Here is a 26,014-nt window from a genome sequence, read left to right as displayed (position 1 = left end):
AATCACAACTGGACAAATTTCTTTATGTCTTTACCATAAGAAAAAGAGTACTTTGCTCACTTAAAGGTAGTATGTGTAGGATTTTCACTGCCTAATAGAATAACATGTGCTACAACATACAGTCACTGAGCTCCTTCACTGCCTCTGTTGCTTCCGAATATTCAGCTACCAGTCTGCTAATTAAGAAGCAAAAGTGACTTAGTCTTGGACTTAATACAAAATCATCAACAGTACTACACCTTCTTCAATAACTCAATACTACACATAGCACCTTTAAATGTATTTTCTGCTGTTCAGATCATCAAAAAATACAGTAAGAGACTGTCAAACAGTGCACGAACCCTTAACAAAAGAAAACAAAAAAACAATCACAGTTGAAGAAGCAATTACAGCATAGCCATGGGGGCAGGGTACAGCTATAAAAGTACTGATGAATGAAGTGTTTTGTGACAGGGAACCACTGGGTTCCCACGTTATTGATCTGTTTTTGAGAATTTCAACACCTTAGGGTCAAGCAAACGGACACAAAACACCTTTGTTGTGTGCCTGAGTGATGGAGGTAGAAATGCTGGGCAAATGGTTGAAAATCCAGCATAGGCAAGAATGAAATACTCAGTCATTTGCTTACCATAAATATGAGTTTTCCTGTATATTAAATACAAGTAGCATATGGCTTACCTGTAGCACAGTCTGCAAGCTCACTCTAAACTGTCAAAAATGTGTTTAGATTTGTCGCAGAGGGGCAGGTTAGGCTTGTTGCACTGGTAGACCTAAAGGGACAGTTAACGGACGAAACGTGCTTATTTGCTTTTTTGACACTGTGGCGCCGACACAATGAAGTTGAGCTGCAGCCAGCAATTATCAGCAAGCCAAAGCTAACTGAGTGTCTACACAGAGAGCACAATGCAACCAGTACATCTAGTAGATGTACTGGTTGCATTGTGCAGGTACACGGTTTGAAGGTGCTGGAGCCAAAGACATAATGACTGTAGTTAAAAACTGAGCAAAAACGACTTGAATAACGTAAATGCATAATGTTCTCTCAGATGTGACAAGTAAAAAAAAAAGATGGCTGAAATGTTTTTTTGTGAAAACAGCAAAACTCAACTCAAGTCTGGACACGATATCCTGTTCGTTACACAGAAGTGTGAAGAAAACATTTCACAGTTTAGAAGAGAATCTGTTCTCATATTCTGACGTCTCGTGTTCGCTGCTCCGTAGTATAGTGATTACTATATTTTGCATTAAATGCAAAAAAAGATCTGTGTGTGTGTGTGTGGTGGTCCCAGGCCTGGACTATTGGGAGCATTGTGTCAGGGTTTTCCTCTGTTTCTAGTCCTTATCCCTGTAACTGCCCAGACAGGTCATCAGTCTGCAATTAATTTCCGCCAAAAAAAGGGCTAATAACCACATTCCTCCAAAACTGTGAAACTTTTCCTATAAGTCTCCAAGAATAATGTTAGTCACCAGTGTTGAATTAGTAAAAAAAGACCTCAGAGATTGCCTTTACACTCAAAAGATGTGTGTTTAACACAGAAACACACAGCTGTTTCTAACTAAATAAGATTACACAAAAGCTGATTAAAAAAAAAAATCAATGGGGAAAAAAAATCCTAAGTACAAAATTAACAGCAGGCCTGATAACACAGAATACGTAATACGTTTTGACTCCACAGGCTAAACAAAACTAAAATAACTCAAATACAGGCTGAAGCTGGCCGAACCAGCTGAACCTGAAGTGCTACCACTCTGTTTGTGCTTCTTTTGGCAACCGAATTCTCTGCACCAATCAATCACATTAGCAGACATCTGACACGATCCTTCCCACTTTGCAGCTGCTATTCACCCGCATGGACGGTACTTTTATTTTCAGTCAGTGAGTCATAATGCTGCTGCAAATCCTCAGCAATGTTCACCAAATACTCTTAACAACTAGAAGGGAAAGTGTTAGGAAATAATCACCTGATAATACTTGCCTGAAACAAACAAACAAACAAACAAATCTATTTCAGCCTAAAGAGAAGTCACTGTGCAGCTCTTCACTTTTGACAGGCACGTTAAAAGTTACAGACTGGCCTTAAAGTTAAAATGGCTTTTGTGTTGAGCCAAATCAGAAGCAAACACTGGTAAAACACATTTCTAAAAATATTTTTTTCTTCCAGCCTTGAATCCTCATGGCTAACACATTTCATGAGTTATTTCTAGACACAAGTGTGATACTTCTATTATACGCCACCATACTAGATGAGAACAAGACAATGGAAAACTGTGAGCACCATTGGAAATCCAAACAACAAGTGCTGAGATCCACTTTGACCTTAAAAAAACAAACAAAGGGCTGTACGATTGTCATATGAGAGAAATGGGACTGCAGAAGTGTTGAGTAACTTCTGAAAGCTAACAGCAATTTATGATGTTACAACATATAATACACTGTCTGGCCAAAACAAGTCACATCTGAATGTAACTAAGGAAACACATAAAAGTCTATTACTGCAGTAATGAATATGTTTTTGCTAACAGATTATCCAACACTAACCAATGCAGTTCTCAAGCAACCATGTTTGAAGATATTCTGCGGTTGTGGAAAAGCCATTAGTCCATTTCAGAACGGTCAAATTATTGGCCTACATGGTGAAACTACTAAAACAGATCAACAGCAGAAATCAAGGATATGTTTAACAGTGAAGGTAAATATTTCTAAGTGCACACTGAGAGCTCAATGGAAGCTACGTTGCTTTAAGAAAACGTGGCTTAAATGAGGTTTATATTTGCTAGGGAGCATGAAGATCAGACTCTGGAGCAATGGAAAAAGGTCATCAGATTGATGGGAATATTTGGGGAAGAACAGGCAGGTGAAATGCCTACCACACAACATCCTGTGGGATCAGCGTTATGACCTGAAGTTGCTTCAGTTGGTCAGGTTTAGGTTCGAGAACATTACGTGCCCCAAGAAAAAGGTCAGCTGACAACCTGAAGCTACTGAAGTCAATTAACTTCCATTTTATTTATATATTGCGAAATCACAACATTGGTGGCCTCGAGTTGCTTGAGGTAAGGTAAGGTAAAGAGCCTAAAATAATACAGAGGGCAAGCACTTGGCCACTTGGAAGGAAAAACTCATTTTATTTAACAGGAAGAAACCTCGAGCATGGGTGAGGCGCTGAATTACTAGGTTTTTCCCAATAATGGGAATGGGAAGTTCGAGGGGTACGGCAGACTGGAGAGCGCTTTATCCACACTGAGAATCTTTGCTGAAGAAGGTTTTATACAGCAGTCTGACTCTCCCATCATCAATGATGAAACCTTTGGAAAATCCTAATAGAACTCTGGATGGAAATAAATGCTGGGGTATTCCCTAACCTTACAGAAACAAGCCCACGGCAAGTGCACGTTGTCATCAATGCAAAATACTGAAATTTGTCTTGGTCAGGCAGCATACAGCAGTCTTGTTAGGGGTACAATGTGTAACACTAATAAGTAATCTCATGGTTTTCCAAAGGTGCTTTCCACATTTTTCCAAAGTGTCCCGATATCACGCTCACAAAAGTAAATGCATTTGAGAGAGAAAATATGAACCTATTGAGCAAATGTTTCAAGCAGTCTGAGCAAACTCTACAATCGCACATCGAGGAACAATCCATGGTTGACGAAGGACAAAGAAGCTCAACAAATTATATTTATGGCTTTAGGATTATGCATATTTTTCTAAGCTATTTGGGTGGAAGTTACTCCCCAAATGTTTGCGTCAGTGTGTGGAATAAAATACAACCTTTGATTTTTTTAATCTGCGCGGGTGACGGAATTTCAGGTGGCTCCATGACACACTTATAGGGATATGCCCAAAAGTTATGCTCTTCTCTCTGCTTGATTTCTTAGTATGTAGAGGAGAAGAGCCTCACAAACATAGACATAAACCAAGTGAATAAGAAGCATAAGGTTTAAAGAAAAATTAATGTTGAACTTTTGATTGTCAGCTGTTCTTGGTGCTTGAAAAGCATTTAAAAAAATGCTAGACTGATTGTTCATATTAACCTAGAGTATTTATTCATATGCGCACCTGGCTGCTAAAGCTGAAAGTGCTCTTCTTTCAGAGAGGTGCTGATTTTGGACAATGTTGTCTGTAATGCTAGTAGTAATATTATTTTCTCCCCCCAAACTACAGAGATAAGTACAGAAATGTGGCTGTATATAATATAGGATTTACTGTTATATTACACTGCATTACTTTAAGCTTGTTGTCACTATCTGTACTCAGTCATTGCATTTCTGAAGTTAAAAAAAAACATTTCTGCAGGTGCACCATAAGGATTTCAGCTCTATTAATGGTTGTTTCAAATGTAGTTCTCTTATTATTATTACTGTACTAATGTTAATATAATGAAATGTGTCTTTGAAGGTGAATTTTTTAAGACAGTATTGGCTTTGCTTCGGTTTTTGTACATCTATATATGTACTTTTTGTTAACAAAACTACAAGGTGGGTGGTTCTCTTCCTCACATATTAAATAATGAATGATGTACCAGCCCTTTTTGAGTGAAGAAAAACACTAACATTTTATAGTATTAGTGATAACTTTCTTGCCTAGTTAGTGAAGCTGCAAGTGATTTTGAAATGTGAAAATATAGTAACAGACATGCTGGTCATCATCACATTCAGAGATCCACTCTGAATATAATCAAAGATTGGACTATTTGGACCTGAGATTTTAAGAAGCTGCTGTTGAGAATCACTTTGTGAGTTCAGAGGTGCGTCTCATTTTCTGATACTTATGAATATTAATTTTGATGTAGTAAACCAAGTACCTACTTGTGTAGGGTGTGACATTTGACAGGGTACTGTCATTTCAACTTGAACATGGCAAGCTGTTCACTCAGAGAACTACTATAGTAGCAGGTAGCTCGAACTGTCGCAATACTTGCAGCATTACAAGTTACAAATCACTGACCTAAAACTAGTTTTGCCTACACTAAAACAACCCAAGCTACGAATGCAGATCCACTGCCTAAAAAAAACAGGTTGCTTTTTGCTAAATAGTGCGCAGCGACTATTTAGCCTGCTCCTACTGGTGGAAAATTGTTCACCGGCTCCTCCCTTTCCACTTCAACCATTAAGGGTCCAGTCATACAAGTCAAGAGACTGGTTGGCAGGAGCCTGGCAACCACTGGTCACTCCAGCAACCATTGATTGTTAAGGTTTCTATAGGCTGCTGACAAGAGACCAGTCAGTGGCTTGTTGGTAATAATTGGTCACTAGGGAAAAATGGGTATTTCTTAATCAGTAGGCGAGTGGTTGCTAGAGGCTGTTGCTAGTTGTGAGGTGAAATCGGCTACAGAGAGGTATACAGTACAGTGTGTAACATATTGCCAACACCTGAAAACTGTTCGAAAAGTGGTACTGAAACTGTGAAGAGTCCAATGTAAACACAAATGGATAGTCTTGGTCTTCAGAGTAAAAGTTGTGGTTTTTGGAAGATGTTGGTGTAAACGGTAAGGCACAACTTTTACTTTGAAGGGGACCACTCCCAGTGTCCAGGATGTAGTCCACTTTTTCTTTCTCAGATTCTTGGTGGTCAATTAGTGTTTTCATCTCCGTGTCTTCCATGAAAACTAAGGGCGACTGCAACAATTTGCTAGCGATGAAAGCAATCACAAAAAAGGCAACAACATCGAGGAATCACTCACCAACTGGTCAGGGAATACACAGTTCGGTGACTAGTCTCTAGGCCTATAAGTGACAACTGAAAAGCATTCTCCAATCAACTTTTAATAAATGTTATGTTTACAGCAGGTACTTAAGTGTGAATTGCATGTAGTGTACAGAAGCATACAATAAGAGACAGAGCAGGTTTGTGCATTAATGGTTTTCAGCATGTGAGTTTTGCAAATGAATTATTATAAAAATCAGACTTTCACATGGGTTACATTTTCTGAACATTTTTCTAATTAATATTGATGTGATTTATGGGTTCATAATGTAACTTTGATGTTGTGTGCAAAAAATAAACAATCTAAAAATCAGAAAAATAGAGGCTACTGCCTTAAGACATCATGTCCGCAACAGTATACATTTGAGTTCCTCCAAAACTCTAAAAAACAAACATACAAAATAAAAAACGAAACAAACTGTTGTTTGTCTGAGACTCCACTGATGTGCTACAGGCTTGAAAACGCCTGTAACACGGCAGTGTGAAGATGTCACCAGAAGTGGATTTAAGTGTCTCCAACTACAAATAGGCTGCTTTTAATCACGATCGTGCTTCAGCGCAATTGAGTTAATTAAACTGAGGCCCTCTGCGCAGAGGTAAGTGTTTGCTAATGTTAACTGGTTTGACTTCACGAAGAATTTGATGAAAAGGATAAGGGCTGATTTCAATGATACTACGATTGTTCAGCCTGGAGTACTTAGGTAAGTATTGCTTGAAGGCTATGATTCAGAACTTAAATGGGGCATCCCTGAATACCCCAATCATTACAAGGCCCCATGATTGACTAGTATAGTTTTTGCATTACTGGATCATGGATTAAAGGAATACTCCACTGTTTTTTTGTAACCTCATCTATCTATCTTTACATTATAAACAGTGCAAAAAGTAGCTACTGTATATGTGCTTTGCATTGTCACAGTCAGACTTTTTCAGGAAAGCAAAAATGCTTTCAAGATTTCAGTGGAAATGCTGGCAAACTGAAGGTAACCAGCGGCACATTAGAGGTTAATCATGAATACTGACAGCCGTGTTTAATGTAGCAGAGGTGAGAAAGAGGAATATTTTCACTTGCAAGCCTTCTCATCATGTGCGAAAATGTGTGAAAACGGAAATACAGTGCATTGACCACAAATAATTTTGAAACTGGGTTTAATTTAGTCGAACAGTGGTTTTCAGTGGCCTCCAATCTGGTTTTGAGGCATTTCCACATAATAATAGAAAATACAATATTGTTACAGTATTATAAAATCATATATACTGGAGCTTTAAATTCTCTTTACTAAAGCAACTAGCAATGGAGAAAAAGTTTAAAGAACTTTAAAGGCCTTTTTCTCAACCAAATTTTGATTTTAAAAACACTAACATGTAGATAATATTTAATATCTACATTAAAATAAAATTAAAAAAAACAGTGGAGCATTCCTTTAATTAAGGGCAGGCAAATGAAATCTGTGATATGCAGCCACTGATAACAAATGGCACAGTAAATGAATGATTTACGTATAAAAAGAAGAGAAAAAGTGCCAGTGACAACCAGCTATGGCATATTTGTATTTAGGAAAAACACTAGGACCACATAAAACAATTGTCTTTTTAAAAAAGCTAATAGGACAAACCTTAAAGATACCAGCTGGCAACAAGACAAGGGGCCCACCCTTCATCATGTACCAATAAGCAAAAAGGCAATACAGGATGAAGAGCCTTAAGGGGAGGAGTGAGTGTGCTGGGCCAGTGTTTGATTTAATCTGGAATAAATTGTAGAAAGAGGGCTTATTTTAATACTAGTTACACATTGGTGGAGATCTTGTACTTAGGAGACATGTTATTATGGAACCAGATGAAACTAAAAATGACGCCCATGGTTTTGGGTATACGCTCGTCGTAGGCAAACGTCATGGCCTCGTGCAGCGGGACTTTGACCACCTCGATAAGCTCTCCCTCCTTTGGCTCACCTCCACCTGGGCTGACGCAGTTGTCATCGGACACCTCAGCGTAAAACATGGTCTGCTTGGCACCGGTTACACCGACACCCGACCTGGAGGAGAGACAAAAAATAAAAAATCTAAAAGGACATCTTCTTTCATTTTTAAACAGGGCTGAGTGTCTTGTGCTGGTGCTTCAGTATCAACACAACACTCTTAGAGACCAAAACAAAGAACTCAACAAAGTCACATATGAATTCTGTAAATCTGTCTTTCACTCTTTATAATAAAAAAAACCCCATATGGTGTAAAAACAATAAATTCTTTAGCATTTCAATAAAATATTAAATCTCTGCCGCAGGCGACAGTGCCCTCAGGTTGCCTGCTATTAGCAGAGCGCTTCAGTATACTGAGTACTTCTGTCAGAAACACCCTCATAGTTGTTATGAGGGTTAAGGTGATCCCCGTCTGTATAATGGAAGCAGCCTACACACAACAATGGTCGTAGACAACACCAACAGAGCTGGAGGTGGTGTGTAAGCTATATCAAAAGCGTCCTTATGAGAGTCATCACTCAAAGCTGTCCAGCTGCTGCTGTCTAATGTGGGACTGTTCGTCTCCTGGGTCTTTTCACTGCCGCTTCAAGCTCTACTCAGCTAATAATACATGGACAAAGATGGATGACTTGCCTAATGCTTATTTCCAGGTCACTTATATAAATTGTGCACTTTTAGTTTATAATTTCAGAACTTCCTCCAACCCCCGCGCCCCCCCCAAAAAAACAAACCATACAAAAAACCCTGCACTGTCACAAAGACTGTTAAGTAATGTTCTTATAAATCTCTCTACTTGACCACTCAAAGCGCTTTATTCAACATGCATCATTCACCCATTCATAAGAGCAATTTTTCTATGCCTTTCTAACATTCACAATCCAATGGAAGCATCAGATTGTGCATCCACTGGATTGTGAATCAATTGGAGAGCAACTTGGGGTTGGTATCCTGCCCAAAGATATTTGGGCATGCAGACTGGAGCAATCAGGGATCAAACCACCAACCTTCTGATCAGTAGGTGCTCTTCTGAGCTACTGCCAAACAGTGTTAATGCACTATTAAACCACTGTAAGGGTAATTGTCAGGCACTTTTTTCATTTTTACAGACTAAACTAGTGAAAGAGCACCAAATCACAGCAAGAAACATTCATATATAGAGCAAAGAATGATCCGACCTAAAGCCAGACTGATATATGATTTTAAGACCCATATCGATACCGATATTTAGTGATTTGAAAAAAAATACGATATAGCCTTAACACATGAAGCATAAATGGATTGGTTATGTGTATTTATGAGTCTAAAATATTATGATAATGCAGTTTAAAAATAATCTTGTTTTAGTGTCATAACTAGTGATGGACTAATCGTTTACGCTCTGCCCAACTCTCGGATGAGAGAGTTGTTGCGTTTCCAAACAAGTATTGCCAACAGGAATGTTGTAGAGTGCCCTCTGGTGGATAATCTATGTAACATCAACACCACTAGCATGGCTGTGAAGGGTGTTCCTCCTTTCTCGTCTTTATGTTTTTACATTTTTATTTATTGTCCGTTAAAGCAGATACAGATATGTCAGCTAATATTGGCTGATATATTAGCCCTGTCTACATATCAGCTGGGATATAATCTAACCTATCATGTTCACGCAGCTAGTGAAAAAATAAGTGGAAAAATGTTCATTTAGATGAGGTTAATAAACAATCATATACCAATCCAACAGTGACAGCTTTTATAGACTAAGCTCATTTTCAATGGCTGTACCTATTAGCTGAAAGAGTAAAATGGCAAACAGTTATAATATTTGCCTGGTTATTTAAGTCTTTAAAAAAAAGTCTTCTTACTTTATTTTCCAAGTGAATTTTGAGAACTCACTTTACTCCCAGTGCTCAGGATAAGGGGAGCACTGGTTTTGCTATTCACTGGCAGATCATCACACAGGAAAATTGCACACATGATTTGACTAACACTTTCAGTCTGGCACCTTTTAAAATCCATCCATAAAGCTTTCCCAAGCCTTTCCAACAGACAGGAGTTTTTGTGTGTGTGCTCCAATAATCTACAGTATATATCATTTAAAAGTTTGAAACACTGCAAATGTAGGTTATTTCCTAGTAAATGCTGCACAAGGAAGTTCAGAATGTATAATTAAAGGAAATTATAACAAAATAGGACAATAGGAAATTAATTGTTAAGGGACAAGAAATCCAGTGGGAGTGACTAAAGTAGATAAGATACACAAGATAATGAAAAACATTGCACTGAGACTTTCCTGTGATTTGAGTTGATACTTGACAAAAGACCTTGACCTTGACCGAGTGCTCCTAACACAAACCATCAGCTGTAAATTATTTTTGAATTATGCGCAATAAACCCAAAAAACTAACCTGTAAGAAGTAATCTTCTTCAGCTTGGAAGCTGGCACATCGTAGCCACATTCTTCCAGCACCTCCTGGCGGGCGATCTCCTCCAGAGAGAGGTTAGGTTTGTCCACCAGGCCAGCGCAGAGCTCATAGGTGACCCCCGCAGAGGCAGGCAGCCACTGAGAAGAGCTCTCCCCTTCTGAGGCTGACTGGCCCTCCTGAGACTCCGTCGCGGCTTCTGCAGCACCCTCCTCGGTTTTTTCAGCAGACTTTGGTGGCTGCGTCTTGGCTTTTTCCCATTCACACATGTATACAGCTGATGGTGGGAGAAATGGAAGAAAATGCCAATACACTCGGGTAAAAAAAGCTCATTTTAACTGCAATGGCTACTTTTCAATCTTTAAACATTTATTGTCTGATAAATTCTATCGTGAGCTCAAGGTTTAAAATAAAGTCCCATTTTGCACTGCAGATAAATACTTAAAAAAAATGGCAAAACAAACGGACAAAACAAATAAATCAGTGCCCAGGTGTCCTTGAATTTAATAAACGCCAATGTGGAAAAGTCTGGTGACTACTAACAAAGGAGGCTAGGTTGCATCGTAATGGGACCTCCTGCAGTCTATTTATGAGTCTGTATTGTTACTTCCATTCATTTGAATAAAAAGTATGCACAGGATGTCCATAGGATGTATACCAAACTTAATCTAGATTGGTGAACATAATGAAATTGAATAAACTGTACTGCAGTGTTTTTGGTGTGCCACTTTGTGAACACAGAAAAAGAAAACTTACCTGGACGGAACTGTTTGACGAGGACAAAACAGTGTGAGGTGGTGTTGAAGATCAGCACAGATACACTGCAGACATTGGGGTGTGGGAGAAAGGCAGAGTTAAACAAATGTTATTCTCAAAGGACATGTTTTCTACCTGCCAAAATGACACATCACTGGTGCAGTGACGTCAAGTTCAAGAGAGCAATAAGTCAGTGGTGAACCATTTTTTAAATCCCTTGTGATGGAATCACCAGTCTAAAACATGCACAAGTCAAAGAACCCTGGATTCATGTATAAAGGTGGTCAAGCGTCGGGTCCAAACGCTGGTTTTTGCCAGTTGACAACCAATACTTAGACTTCCTGAAAACAAAAGACCGCCTGGTAAAAACTACTACTCTACCAAATTTCTTTACCTGGCACATTCTCAAAAACCAGTATAAAGCTACCATAAATAGTGACATCACAGCTGTTGCACGACACAAGCAATGTCATGACTTTAAACTTAATGCAAGATGCTACTTGGTGAGGGGGGGGCTTCTCGTCGCTATGTCTGTGTGACTGAGGCTAAACAATCATACCTGTGTTTCATTGTGTCTGGTTTCCGTTACAATGTTCATCCACTTGAAAGTAGTTTTACTTGATTCTGCAGTTTATAATTAATCCTGGTTAATCGTCTACTGGGTCTTAGTCCTTCAGTTCATCCTCTGTCTGAAACGAGTTGTTTCAGAGACTCTCCATTTAAATAAACCTTCGTCCAATTGGTTACCCTTCACAAATGGAAGATGTGAAAAGCAGGTGTGTGGGGCTTCTGTGCAAAAAAAAAAAAGCCATCTGCCTGAGACGCCCATGTTAAGAAAATCCACCCTTACTAACATTAAAAAGAAAGTTGGGGAAAAGAAACTGAAATATACAAAATGTTATGTAGTTCTGTGTCATTCAGGGAGACACACATCTCAGTGTTTAACAAAAATCATAACCTACAAACAAACGGAACGATCATACCCCTGACTTAACCTTTGTATTAGACATTTCCTGTTACAAAGACCTAAAAATAACATGCCACTAAAAATAAAATGGTCTGCCAAAATGAACAGTTTTCTAAAATAAGAGTCTTGCTTCACTGCTGATATTCACAATGACTCTTAACAAGCAGGATATGGAGATAAAATAGAAGGAAGGTCAGCATGATATGCTTCGCCACTGGCACCCAAAGAGCTCTATAGGCACAGGTGGGTCACCGCTCGAGTGTGTTTGTGTGTATGTGTGTGAGAGTCTGACTGTTGCTGTTTGTGGCGACTTGAGGCCTGGGGTTTGTGTTGGGAAAGCGGATGCGTCTGAGGCAGCAGGAAGCCCTGCCCTGTCTTTCCCATGGAAAGAAGGAACCAAGAGTTTGCTGGTACAACACCTAGCTGCAGCTCCTGGGCTGATACTTGGTTAATGTCTGTTTGCGTTTTAGATTTTCAGTTTTGCCTTTTCAAACATGTGTAATGTCAGCTGACTGGTTAATCCTTCTTAAAAACGGGATCATTCCCTTTTTAGTTTATTTTATTGAATCCACTACCTCATTTAACCTTCAGTGAAAACAAATGTCTAGTCCCTACAGTGTGCATTAAATCAAAGGAAAAGTAACTACAGACCTCACTTTTATTGGTACAAACACAGATCATAGCACACACCGATTAAAAAGTCATTAAAAACACCTCTACTGTGCATACTTAAAGTTAATAAAAAAGGTAAAGGAGACTACACCAGGTAATAAATGTAGCAGCAAGCAGGCCTGTAAACTATGACAGCCATTAACTGCCATTTTTACAAATTCAAACATGCTTGCTGCTTTGTTGGGTCCTTTTTCAAAACACTTTTGTGTTCAAAATTGCAGAATTGAACTTGCACTTCCAGCAATAACAAGTTAAAATCAAAGCTGGAATTAACTGTGGGGTTAACTTATAAATCCTTATAAATTTGCATAAAATATACCATCTCATGGCCCTGAAAACAGCTTCAGAAAAAGGTCAACCATCTTTCTATTACTGATTAAAAAGCCTTTGATTCATATCTGGATCCAGTGAGCAAACTCTGCGACTTATCTATTCAGCTCCTTTCGCCATACTCCATTGTTTGCTCTCACCTTGAGAACACAGAACAGCCATTTTCACCTCCTCCCTTGCATCTTTCTAGAGCTTCTTTTTCACACTGATATTGCTGAAGCTGATTGCAGATATACACGAGAAGACTGCGCTGTAGGGCAATATCACCTCACAAGACACAAGTGAGGAGGATGTAGACAAAAAGTGGGTCACAGGCCTGAGGCATTGGAGCTGTCCCTTGTGGCAAGTCATGGTCTTATAGTGCTGTTACACACCATTACTGCTCTTCTACTGCTTCCTGGTGAAAAAAAGGAGCTCTAACAGTTAAACCAAGAAGCAGGCTAAACAGACACTCAGGACTTTTCATGCACGGTTAAGCTTTCTCTCTGGGGCATCTGGCTGAACAGCGGGAAATCTGGGTTAAGGCAGACGTATGAGACGCAGGACTAAGGTGACTACTGGTAGAAAGCTTATGGTTTAAGGATATTATTATTTGGCCCAAGTCCCACTAGAAAAAAAAAATGGGTTAAAGGCTACACAATCCATCTTCTGCTGTCAGATCGGAGCCAAGGACATAACCACATCCCTTCTTTCATTTACCAGCTTTGGTTTAAATGAGTCAAGTGTCGTAATATTACATTTTTTAAATGTTTTTTTAAATGAATTATAAGATGCAAATTCTTTATTGATATAAACAGAGCCACATTACGAACTAATAAAACTTACAGCAAGCTAAAATGCATTAGAACAAACAAACAAACAAGGGTTTAACACAGTAATCATTTTATTTTTATCCTTGCCTTTCTGTTGCCTCTGGGCGTCTTTTATTCTCAGATTCATTATGTGAAGCTTTCTGTTATAAATAAGGACTACAAACCAATAAGAATGGCACCTGTGCAATGAGAAACCTATTTCCAAAGGTTTATCAGCAAGCATCTTAATACACATATATAAAAACAGGCAAAGAAGGACATGAAGCTGATGTCCCATAAGTATGAATGATCTAAATTATAGTTTAGAGTGTAGTTTTTATGTTTGTCTTGTTTGGAAAACCATTTCCACGCAGTCAAGTGTGATTTTACAGTCAGGTAGCTTTTCTCAGAAGGCAATATGCAAACTTCAGTTAGCTTTGTAAAGTTTTAACGCTCTCCAAGCTCTATAGAAATAGCAGTTTCTTAAATAAGTTAAAGAGGTAAAACTATATACTCTTCAGATACTAATTCTGTTAAAAATGTTGCAGAGTTTGTTGTCATCCATGACTCACCTATAAAGTAATTTGTGCTGTTGTGTCTGAATGTGTCCCATGGAAGAGCAATTCAGTTTCATGTGTTTTTGTAGTTTTCAGGTCAAACCCTGCTTGTGCAAACAAAGTAAGCACTTGCTCTAGATAAGTGGCAGCTAATGAAGCATGTACTTCCAGAATCTTTGGCTCCTGCATTGACGATCTGCACCTCTAAGTCAAAAGCCACTGAACATTTTACAGTCAACTGTCGTATTTACACTGAGAGTAAATTGTTCCCCTTGTGCAGAGTTAAGTACTATATCTAAGGCAATATCCACACACGGAGCTATTAGCAGTTGTGTGGCAATCAGAGCCCATAGAATATCAATTACATTGAGCAATTTCAAGTGACAACGGGAGAAATAACCCCCGGGCAAAACGATATGGACAGGTACAGAGGTAAATTTTTCCCATCTTAGAGCAATCGAAGTGACTACCAATGAGAGCAAAGGATATGCAGCAGTCGATTGAAAAACACATGGGTGGCAAATGCATTAAAGGCTTAACAAGGCAAATAGAGCCTGGAATGTCCAGTAGCAACCAATTGTCACAATATTTAAATATTGACAGGCCTTAAGAGGTGAGGCCTGTCCAACAAGAAGATGAATCCATAACATGTGGAATACATGTGAATAGGTGGATAATCCACATAGTGAGGGAAAACCCTTGGGATCCTTCAGAAGAAGCTAAAAGCAAAGACTGTGAACCAGATACACCCTGAAACATCATGAAATATCATGAAAACCCAGGTTATCAGTTAACCTTACAGTTTAATTGTATTTATTTATGCAGTACTGTCAAGACCTTTTAATAATCTTGGTAAATGAAATTTCTATTAACTACTGTAATTTCCCCAGGAGGCCACTTATCAAATAACCGCAAATCTTGGTAAATGTGCATGCTTATGAAGCAGATGAATAACTGTGCACGTCGCCACAAACTCATCTTCATAAGAATTTTAGAAACAAGCTGAAAAAAATGTATTCAATAACGCATCTCATAGCATTCTGACTACAGTCTCTTCTAGTCTAATGTTGCCTTTGATAAAAAAAAAATCTGTCTTTCAAATCTTATCTAGTTCTTCTGAAAGACAACATCCTGCTGAGAAGAAAATGCTATGCACACTTGCACAAAAATGCAAAACAATCCAGGGTCTATTTGATATATGCCCCACGGGGAATAACCCGTTTCGCAATATCCACATGGGGTAGAGAAATGCAGGTTTGGGTTTACTGCTTCTTCCCTCTGTGGCACTATTTTTCAGAAGAACTTCTCTTTGGGGTCATTAGGAGAACAAAATGGGGCTGAAATAACCCGAGACTTACCTCAGGGCATTATGGCAGACTGCGAGTTGGAATTACGGCTTTGACGCAAATGTGTGATATTTCTCTTACAGAGCCCCACTAAAGTTCAGACATTTATTGCCACTTTCCCTGTATAATTGCATGGCACTGCTTTCTTCAAAACAAGGTGTGTTAAGGTTGACGATCCTCCAAATACAATGCATTTTTAAGAGAAACCAGATCATTGTGGTGTAAAAATACCAGAGAAGTCAGATGAGAGGAAATTGGTTTGGATGTTCAGGAGCAATCTAGGAACCAATAAGGCTTAAGCCTACCATGGTCTGGAAACTGCCGTTTTACATAGCCAGAATGACAAGAGGTATGTGTGGAAGACTAAAGGCTTTTAAACTTAAGTACACTGGACCGACTGCCAAGCATGGTGGTGGTAGCATCTTGCTCTGAGGTTGTTTTACTGCCTGTAGTACTGATACACTGCATAAGTGGATGTAATAATCAAAAACGAGAACTACCTCCAAATTCTTAAAGCTTTACTCAACAGTTAGACAACTGAAACTTGCACACAACTGGAATGATGCTAAACACACATCAAAACAGGTTTTGGAATGAATAAAGCAATCTAACATTAAACTTCGGAAATGGAATCCCAAAACTGAGTCTATCCCAGTGACGTTAAAAATGTTATTGCTCCGACTTGTGAAATTATGAATTCTTATAAAGCAACAAATCTTGTCATGATCTAAAGAAACCTGAGAACCAGTAAGAACCAAAGTCATTGACATCTATCAGTCTGGAAAGGATTACAAAGCTATTTTTAAGGCTTTGGGACTCAGGCAAACCACAGTGAGAGCCATTATCGACAAATGGAAAAAAACTGCCAATAATGAGAAAACTTCTGAGCACGGCTTTATGTTTAAAACAAGCTCTCGAGATTGAATAACCTCTCCTGACATAAACATGTATGTTATACAATTTCTCAACAATAACAATGCTGTGTGTCAAGGTCTCATTTCAGGCTACATTAATGTTTTCTTACCTCTTCTGTGTAGTCTGGTATTATTTATTAGCCATTTAGTTTGCCAATAAGATGTATTGAGTAAATATACATGCAAGTAAAGGACAGGAGCAGTAAAAGTAAATTGAAAGTGTTTTTTACCTGTCATGGGTCCGCATGAAGTCCCACGATTTCTTTGTACCATTCTGCGTAGAAATAAGATGACAATAAAACACCATAAATTAAAAAAAAGTATGATCTCATAGTAATTCTCAAACACTGCTGGGTTCCAGCTGCATCAATCAAAGTGTTTAAAAAGATAAAGAGTGCCTACAGTTTGCAATCAGTGTATTATAACCTGTTTTATTTCATATGACTTGCATGACAAGATATCAAATCCCCTCTCATTTGGTTAACAAGAATATTTGCTGCACAATTAATGTTGTCTTATTGAAAAAAGTGCACCCAATAAAAACATCTGCAGATGCAAAGCAAAAGAAAAGCACCACGAAAAACGTGTTTTCTTTTTATGCCTTGCAATTGCCTCACAATTGCAGAGAGAGATTCCCGATAACTAAACAATAAAACCCTTAAGTGACAGAAGTTGTTGTGTTTGAAAGCCCTGTGGACACATCAGCACATTGGCATAACAGGCAGCTTCACTCTTTCAGTAAATTTCCATCTGTATAATTATGATCAAGCTGCAAAGGAGGTGTGTTACCCACACAAAAGACAGACAAAAATATTCCAGAAATCACAGGGCTTCAATTTATAGCTTGTGACACATGCATTGTCTGGCATGTGACTCTCATCTGTAAAATGATGAGCTAACATCCTGAAAGTTTGGTTTCCTTTCTTTTACATTATTTTCATTAAAAATGGCTGGAAAAGATTTTAGGAGTTTGTTCCGAAATGTATAAAGCCAAATTTGTTCAATGGAAAGCTACATGCTCTAAGCTTTGCTGCTTTTTGAAAATATAAAAACTGGCATATCCACTTCTTTTAGCATGTATTGGCCAATACATGTCATTGCTTCAATCAACTGAATTCCTAAAGCTACATTTAGCTACATGGGTCAAAATGTCAGGATAAGGCTCAAGGTCAACCTGCTTTCTACATACAGCAAGGCCAGTGTAAAGCTAGCATGACCTAATGCTACAATACTCAAGGTGAAATAATACCAAAATGTTTGTCTATTTCCAGCATTTACTCAGCCAATACAGTGGCACTGAAGAATAAGTCGGGCAGATGAAAACAACATTCATCAAAGCTATAATTACATGAGTAATGGAAAACAGCGTTTTTTCGTCTGTTTTCCGAAAACAGCTGAAAAAGCAGGAGTAACTTCCAAAGAAAAGGTGTGCCAAGCTTATAGGATCATTACCAAGAAGACCTGAGGCCATCATTGCTGCCAAAGGTTGACTTCTTACTTGTCATTTAAATAATTGGTTCATGTACCATCAACAAGCTCTCCCTGTGTGAAATAACCACATTAACCTAGCATATTCCTATCTCTGCATCCAGTGCTGTTTAAATATGGTAAAGTTGGCCTACATTTTCTATGCCTGAAGAAATATGGCCTTGATTCAAATTTAGGCTGCACCTCCTCTCCACCTACGAGCTCTTTCAAACGCAGGGATGACAATTTTACTAGAACAGGCTTATCCCAGCTACAACACACGGTGTGTTAGTGAGCTGTTTTCAGTACCACCCAAGAAAAAGGGAGGTGGTACGGCTAATTTCACTGATTCAATCAGACAACATAACTGCTGTTGTAGCAACATGATTTGTGGTTAAAGCTGCAATATGGAATTTAAAGATTTCTATCTGAAAGGGAAAAGTTTAATCACAACTACTTGATTGTGTGGAAGTTAATTTCCTTTCAAAGCATGTTCCACAAACAAAATCAGCCCAAAAAAAAAAAAGAAGAAAGAAATGAGAACGGCAAGCTTGGAAGGAAGGAAGAGGCTTTATTTAGCACCCATATTATCAGTTACTCATTTCTTTTTTTTTTAAAAAGTTCATTCATTCATTCAGGGTTTCATCTGTAGCGTAGTAACTAAATGGCTGGGGCCTTTCTGTATAGAATTTTCATGTTCTGTGGGTGCTCTGGTTTCCTCCCATATTCCAAATAGATGCAGTTAGTGAGGTTAGGTTAACTGGTTATTCCAAATTGCCCATAGGTATGAATGTGAGCACATGTGGTTCTCTGTCTGTGTTAGCCCTGTGATAAAATGGCGACCTGTCCGGGTGTTCCTTGTGACCCTAAATGGGATAAAGCGGAAGAAAAAAGATGGATGACTGAATGAAAACAATGCCTTAGATCCCAGTCTCTCCATCCTACAAACTGGTCAGTGACTCTCTGGGAACTACAAATCCCTTGAGATAAAATGTATATTCCTTCACCAAATGGCAAGTGACTGCTGGAACTAACCAGGTATAATTAATCATAAAGAGGTATACGGATTTCACCAAAAAACAAACAAACAAACAAACAAACAAAATAGCAATACGACTCAAAACTATGATATTTACAAGACCAAAAAAAACTCACATTTTAGGAGACAGTTCTGTCTTATGTTGATTACTTTTGCTTGATAAATATTTTGAAGACAAGTGAATATCATAATTTGCGCTGTACAATAGCTGTGTTACTACATTACTATCCCCTCTGTAAATCTGCGTCTAAGCAAAGGAACTAAAATGCACATCAACAAAATGCAAGCTACTGCAAGAACACGGCATCCAGCGCATGATGTAAGAGGTCATAGTCACATGACCTTAGCATGAAGCCAAGCCAGGATAATTCTGTTCATGCACCATTAACTGTCCTGATTTGGTGTGAAATGGAAGCATAAAACATTTATGTTCATTTATTTGGCTCCACAAGTAAAAGACTGCCCACTTACATATGCAATTTTACTGCATACTTTTATTTTAAAGCTGAGATAGCAACACTCAGTGATTAACTGAAGGCATTTTCTGTGTCAAATAAGAGAGGAATTCCTGTCAAAAGATCATGAAAGAGTGAAAAAGTCACTGCAATGAAGTCACTCAGAAATGCTGTAAATAAAAATACATTTTTACTCCAATTGCAGTGACTAAAAAAAGAAAAAAAAGATAGAACAATGAGAGTCATACATAATCTCATGTTCAGCCATTATTAAAGGCCTGATATTATGTGATTAAAACACTGCAGACATGCTGCGGGTGTAATTACTCACTAAATCCTTCCATGTCAGAAATTGGTATATGTGTTTTACATGCCATCATATGAAACCAAGCCCTTTCACTTCTCCTTATGAAAGCAAAGCTGGTATGGTGATGGAGTGTGTGATAAATCATTTTGTCATGACTGAGGTAGGGATGCACGTCTCGTAGCTTGTTGCTTTATAAAAATGCTTGGCTCTGGAAAATGCTCTGCTGAGGCGGAGTATTTTTGCCATCACTGAACGTATTACATGGAAATTGCAGGGTATTTGCATAAGTAAATGGTTACAAATGCATGCACTAGGGCCCCTAAACCCATCCATGTTGTTCAGAACTGAGCCTTTGTCAAACTGAGGCTATACATTGCATTGCTGTACAGCAGACACATTAAAATATACAATAGAGCTATACTTTGAGATAAAATGGCATTTTATAATCCAGTCCTCCAGCTATGGCAGGTTATGGTTAAAGTGGCCCTACAGCCAAGTACAAAAACAAGATCTATCACAGGACCAGAGCCTCTGTGTGAAGGCAGCTGAATAATCTCGAGAACCCCCAGAACAACCTGGTCAACCTCCCGGTACAGAAACACAAAACAAGAAGAATCTGAGCAAGATTTTAAGACAGAGACTGAACCTTCAGAAGAAAACCTTCAGATCTCTTGGAACAAATGCTAAAAGGAGTCAAAAATGCTTAGGTGGTCAATAATGCATCTAAAGGCTTCTGAATTTGCTCAGTGCAGAAGAAATGTGCAGGAAAGGTGCACCATCAGTTCAGAGTAAGCTGCAACTACTATACAGACATTTCTGGTAACAACACAAACTCAAGGTTATGAAACAGTGAGGATAAAAATAACATCCAAGAAGGTCTTTCTATTTAAAAAAGCAAAAAAGAACAAAAGTCATCTGGATTTCAAGATTAAAGAAATACCTTAATGTTGTCAGCAATTTCAGACAGCACCACAAAGAGACTAGCAAACACCTCGAATAGGGTTTGTTTACAGTACATCACCATTAATTGGCCATGATTACTGTTAAAAACACTGTAGATACAACACATTTATCTTCCAGCAGTGACCTACTACATAAGGTAAAACTGCACCGCATGAATGTGTCAGCGCACACACATTCCCTCTTTAGTCTCCTGTCACCACTCACAGATGGCGGGGTTCCCCTCATTACTCAGGCCACTTGCTGAGAGAGGGGAGGCGGGGACAGCTTGAATGGCCCAGGGGAGATGGAGAATCATGGCCGACACAGATTACGACAGAGAGATTAGCCCACGGGGGGAAAGAGAGAGACACAGGCAGAGAAAGAAAGAGAGAGAGCAAGGCAAGCAGAAGCAGGCTACACAGGACCTTGAAATTAATGTGGTCCCTCTGGCTTTGGCCATCCGAAATGACAGGCTCGTACGTGAATGGCTGTTGTAGGGAGGGATGTATGGTCTTGATCTTTTAGGTGCTTAAAGTCTAATAACCATCACACACACACACCTTCTATGCTGACTATAAAGCAGACAGCTGCAGCAAGAATAAAAAAAATTAACTACCATCCTCAAATACAATAGCTCCCTTTGAGTCTCATCATGCGCGCTCCAGTTTTTTTCCTGGTTTCATTTATAGTCTCTCTGTTTGACCCTGCTGTCTCGACAAAGGCAGCAGGACTATCATTACAACGGTCAACGTGTTTTAAAAGTAACAAAAAGCATCTACACGTGCAGGGGGGGGGGGGAAACCAGCATGTGCAGTTTCTTCTCAAGGACGCAGTTTCCAAGTACAAACTGACTGTGTCCTCCAGTGAAATCCACAGAGAGTATATAAACCTCAAATCAAGGCCAGTATACATCAGTGCCATCACCAAACTGAACTTCAAACCTCCTGCCTGGTCTGTACCATACACACACTGAGCCATATTATTTTATTTAGATACTTCCATTAAAAATGTTCCAAAAGGTACAAACACCACGAACAAGGTTGAGTAGTCCAAGTCAGTGATACGAATTAGCAGACAAGAGGCTAAAGCAGTCACAACCGCCGTGTTCCTAACTCTAAGCCTCACCAGACACAAAAGTAGTACCATAAAGCAAGCACAATACGTCATTCTTCTTGAAACAGGAGCTTTACTGACCTCTCAAAATTCCTTATAAAGTGTTGTGAATGTCAACTACTTCAGCTGCTACTGAAGGAAGGGTTGTCTGCCAATCTGTCTCCAGCACTACTGTTTGAAGTTGTATGCCAACTGCAGGAGGCAAGACAGCACTGTTGGTATCAATACTGTTGCAACTGAGTATCCAATAGTAACATTTTTAGAACTGATTAATATTTCAGTATTGATGTATTTTTTTTTTGACAACTCTGGTGGATTTTAGTTAGTTTCTGGAACTTATTCACAGGGGAACAAAAACTAGATGCTCTCTCTGGATCAACTAAACTGACCATAGTGCACCAACGTTCTATCTTCTGTCATCATTAGCCTAAATTGAGTCTAAATGAACATAACATAGTGCTTATGTTAAGGACATAGTGTTTTCAGTGAAAGAAAAGTTCCGTAGAGTATCGAAGAAATCAAATACTTTAACGCATTTATCTCATGGCAAACCTGTAAAATCAAATTTTGAAATAATTACAATTGATGGAACCGTTATTCATTAAATCTAGACTGTTTAAACTGTGATAACCCGTGTTGTTATTGTGTTGTGAACAAATAATTTTAATAATTATATCCTCCTGGAACTGTGCCCTTATTTATAAGCAGATAATCACTATGGCAATCAGTTAACTGCTGTGATTCAAGCACGAGCAGATAAATAACCATTCACGTAAGAAAATGTGCGCTTCAAGATCATAAAGATCTCATATTCATTCACTGGCTGAAAGACGCACAAGGTACATAATTCTAGATGAATAATTCAAATCATTATAATGAATAAATAGAAGGTAATTATCTCGCTCTAAGCACCAACTCGTGATTCGCTGTCAGCACGAGGCGACAAACATAAGAGGGGTTTCCCAGAGTCAACAGAGCACAATCACCTGCTTTGGAGAAAGCACCAATAAACACTAATGATGCAGAGAGTCTCTTATGCATGACATTATGTACTTTTGGAGTGTGTTGCTGTGAGTGTGAGTAGATTTCTGTTAATGGCCAATAGCAAAAGCTGAAGATGTACAGATGAACATAAAAGGATTGTGGGAGAGATGCTCCCTCGGCATGACTGAAAAGCCTTTGTGGGGAGTCTCTGAACAGCCCCTCCTGACGTGCAAGGCAGAAATGATGAGAATGAAAGAGAAGGCAGGACAGAGAGAGAAACACAGAGGGTCCACCCGTCATCTCTTTTGTTGTCCATCTGCTGTCTTTAGCCGTTCCACCATCCTCTTGACAGGCTTAACCTTCCCCCTCTGCTGTCACAGGTGTGTACCCCAAATGGGACAAACTCCCAAAAAGAGTACCATGGTACTTGAGTTTTTGGATTACACTGAAAACAACAATACAAAAAAGAAGCTTCCATACATGTAAACCACAATTTGTCACTGCAAGTACCAATTAAAAGCCCTTTTTTCTCATTTGTTTCCAAAACAAAATATACAAAAGAGTCTTTTTTGGCATGTACTAATTACATGAAACAGATGTCATTAACGTGCTCTTATAATCTACTGTGTAAGTAACGCAGCAGCTCCTAAGTTTTAAGAATGAGTTCAGCACCACAGTCACTATCCAGGTTTTACACAACCATATCCATAGCCCAGCAACAGAGAAACTGCACAAATATTTTGAAACCTAAAAATAAATTCATCCTGGACTGCCGCCCGTGTTTGGGTAAGGAAGCACTTCTCACTTTGCAAGGAGACCATCGGGACACAGTCATCACACTTTGCTTTTAGTGGGAGGACAATTTTTATAGTAAATTATTAATGGCTAACCTAAAAAAAGTCAATCAAAGTTCATTGGCGGGGACACTTTCGGAAGCCCAGACCTTCTCATATTTAAGATGCATATATAAAGCAGTGCAGTGAGGTAAACGATGAAAATGAATATCAGATTTTGGTCAGAGATAATCAGCACTGCCTAAATTATTTTACCACCACCTGGATAAGAAGCTAAAGGTGGATAGATCATAGATAGATGCTGGCATGGATGGATGAATAGTGACTAAAACTGCACCCGCAAGCCCCTGAGACACCTATGTCCTTGGATAATAAATATTATCGACCTACAAGACAATTGACTCTGCACAAGAAGCGCTGCAAAAGCAAGGACGTGTTTGAAACGATTAAGTCATATTTACACCTGAATGCTAACTAGGAATAACAAAGTCTAGTTAGAAAAAATGAATCCCATCAACATGAGCATAAACATTTTTCCCCTCTTTTAGGTGACTTGGAGATTAGCACTTGCTATTTCAACCTCACTGAACTGCATTGCATTCATATTCAGAAAAATGTGAGATAACTGTGGCACTATGATCTGAGTCACAGCGTGACTAAATGAATGACTGAATGAATAATTTGTAACTGATAGGAAGAAACAGTGAATATCATTATGGCACTGACAAAGAAACCAAATTTTATTGGGGATGGGAATCAAAACCAGTTCACAAGCTTATCAGTTCATTTCATCAGTGTACGCTACATCTCTCAAAACAATCAAACTCAGAGGAGTAGCTTTCCTTTTGCAAATACTTTTTTTCTCCTGTTTTTTCCCATGTGTTCAGGTGCAGTGAAAGTAACAACTGCAGTGCTTCTAAAAAAGTTAAGTAGGCTTATTTTTTTCCACACCTAAAATTGATGATGAGCCACTAAGAGAGTCCGTAAAAATACCTACAAGCAGAATTAGTAATCACATTAGCAAAAAATATACTGACTTATTTTCTATTCATCCTCACTAAGGAAACTTATTGGGCATGGTCAGTAACAGTCCAATCTTACTGATTACAGTCTTCCTCTTTTCCTCTTACCTGGTAGCTCTATATTCAACATCCTTTGTTCAATATATACTCACTATCCCTCCTCTGCACACCTCCAAACAATCTCAACCTTTCCTCTCTGCATCTCTTAATAATGCTGACTCAAATTGCTTGATAACTGAAAAACCAAATTTAGGTACTCAAAATAACTGGGTAAGCCTTATTAAACTAAAGCGTTTGAATATAAAGGCACATCTACTATGGTTTATATTTAAGACAGGAGCATGACGTTGATACTAACAAAAAGACTTATAGTTATATTTTCTTAATTGAAACTTAATGCAAAAGAGTGATGCTGATCTGAGGTAGGAGCATGTTTCTCTGCACAATGTTCTGTCCATGATCTGCACATTTTTGCAGGTCAATAAAACACAAACACACGCATAACACTTTAAATCCCGAAAGGATATGAAAAGGAAAAACTACTCAGTGTCGCTCAAACACAAGCCTGGGCAACTTAGCTCTCTACACATCTGAACTTTCAAAACCTTCGACCTTACTAGACCCACCAGACTGGGTCACTTTGACAGCTGAGATCAACAAGTCTCGCCTGTCTTTACAGTGCAAATAGCGCGAAAAAAAACCCCTCTCTTTTCACGTTAAAAAGACCAACTCGAGCCATCTACATCTCCTCGCTCTAATATAAAGCATGTGCCTCTGTTAAACCATGAAAAAAACCCTCTGCAGTAGCAGCAGGCTACCGTTAGCATGGTAGCTCATAGCTCCCTGTTAGCTTAGCTGTCTCGTAAAACACAGAGGTAACTGCGTTTCAAACCAGACCAAATACAGACCTCTTTAGGTCGTCGTGGTGCATGTAATGCCAATTTTTGCTGTCAGTGATTGTGTTTAAGGTCGGCTTAGCCTTCATGTTATGCTAAAAAAATGAATGGGGGTGGGGGGGGTTGGGTTAGCCTACATCATCCAACAGCATCTACTAGCCGTTATTACTCAATAATAACTCACCTGGCTATAGTGCACCCTGAACGGCTTTAGATAGTCAGACTCTGTGCACGGAACCACTTCAATGTTGTTAATCTCTTCCATAGTTTACACTTGGAGCTTAGATTTGGAGGCTCACCGCTGTTGTCTGTCACCCGCACACTAACTGACAGTGAAGGAATGCCTACGGAAGCCGGGAAAGGACATGAGACTTGGCAGTAAGGGAACAACAAAGGGGGGAGTGAAATGAATGGCGTTAAATTTATATAACAATATAAATATATGTGAAATAAAGAAGAAAAGAACAATGTTTTATTGTTGCATCATCTTAGCCCCAGTTATCTTTAAATGATTAGTCTAGATTAACCTAAAGAGCCAAGGACAATGCAATATTGCACACTATACATTCTATGTCACT

The 26,014-nt window shown here is 38.8% G+C and overlaps 1 protein-coding gene across 1 annotated transcript; it reads right to left on the bottom strand.

Moving 5' to 3' along the window:
• Positions 1-792: 792 nt before the first annotated feature.
• nudt14 (nudix (nucleoside diphosphate linked moiety X)-type motif 14) lies at positions 793-25,796 on the bottom strand. Its single transcript, XM_086264773.1, has 5 exons — positions 25,621-25,796; positions 16,648-16,691; positions 10,841-10,905; positions 10,070-10,361; positions 793-7,742 (listed from the first exon to the last, which is right to left on the bottom strand). Exons 1-5 carry the CDS (start codon positions 25,699-25,701, stop codon positions 7,493-7,495), a joined length of 732 nt encoding a protein of 243 aa, XP_086120899.1. The 5' UTR covers positions 25,702-25,796; the 3' UTR covers positions 793-7,492.
• Positions 25,797-26,014: the final 218 nt, after the last annotated feature.

The sequence above is a fragment of the Aulonocara sp. 'chitande type north' Nkhata Bay genome, linkage group LG15 (genome assembly GCF_057382095.1).
Source record: "Aulonocara sp. 'chitande type north' Nkhata Bay isolate Kocher_YH1m ecotype deep benthic linkage group LG15, A_spYH_male_GT1.1, whole genome shotgun sequence".
Classification (NCBI taxonomy): domain Eukaryota; kingdom Metazoa; phylum Chordata; class Actinopteri; order Cichliformes; family Cichlidae; genus Aulonocara; species Aulonocara sp. 'chitande type north' Nkhata Bay.
This window is presented reverse-complemented; position numbering and strand designations above follow the sequence as displayed.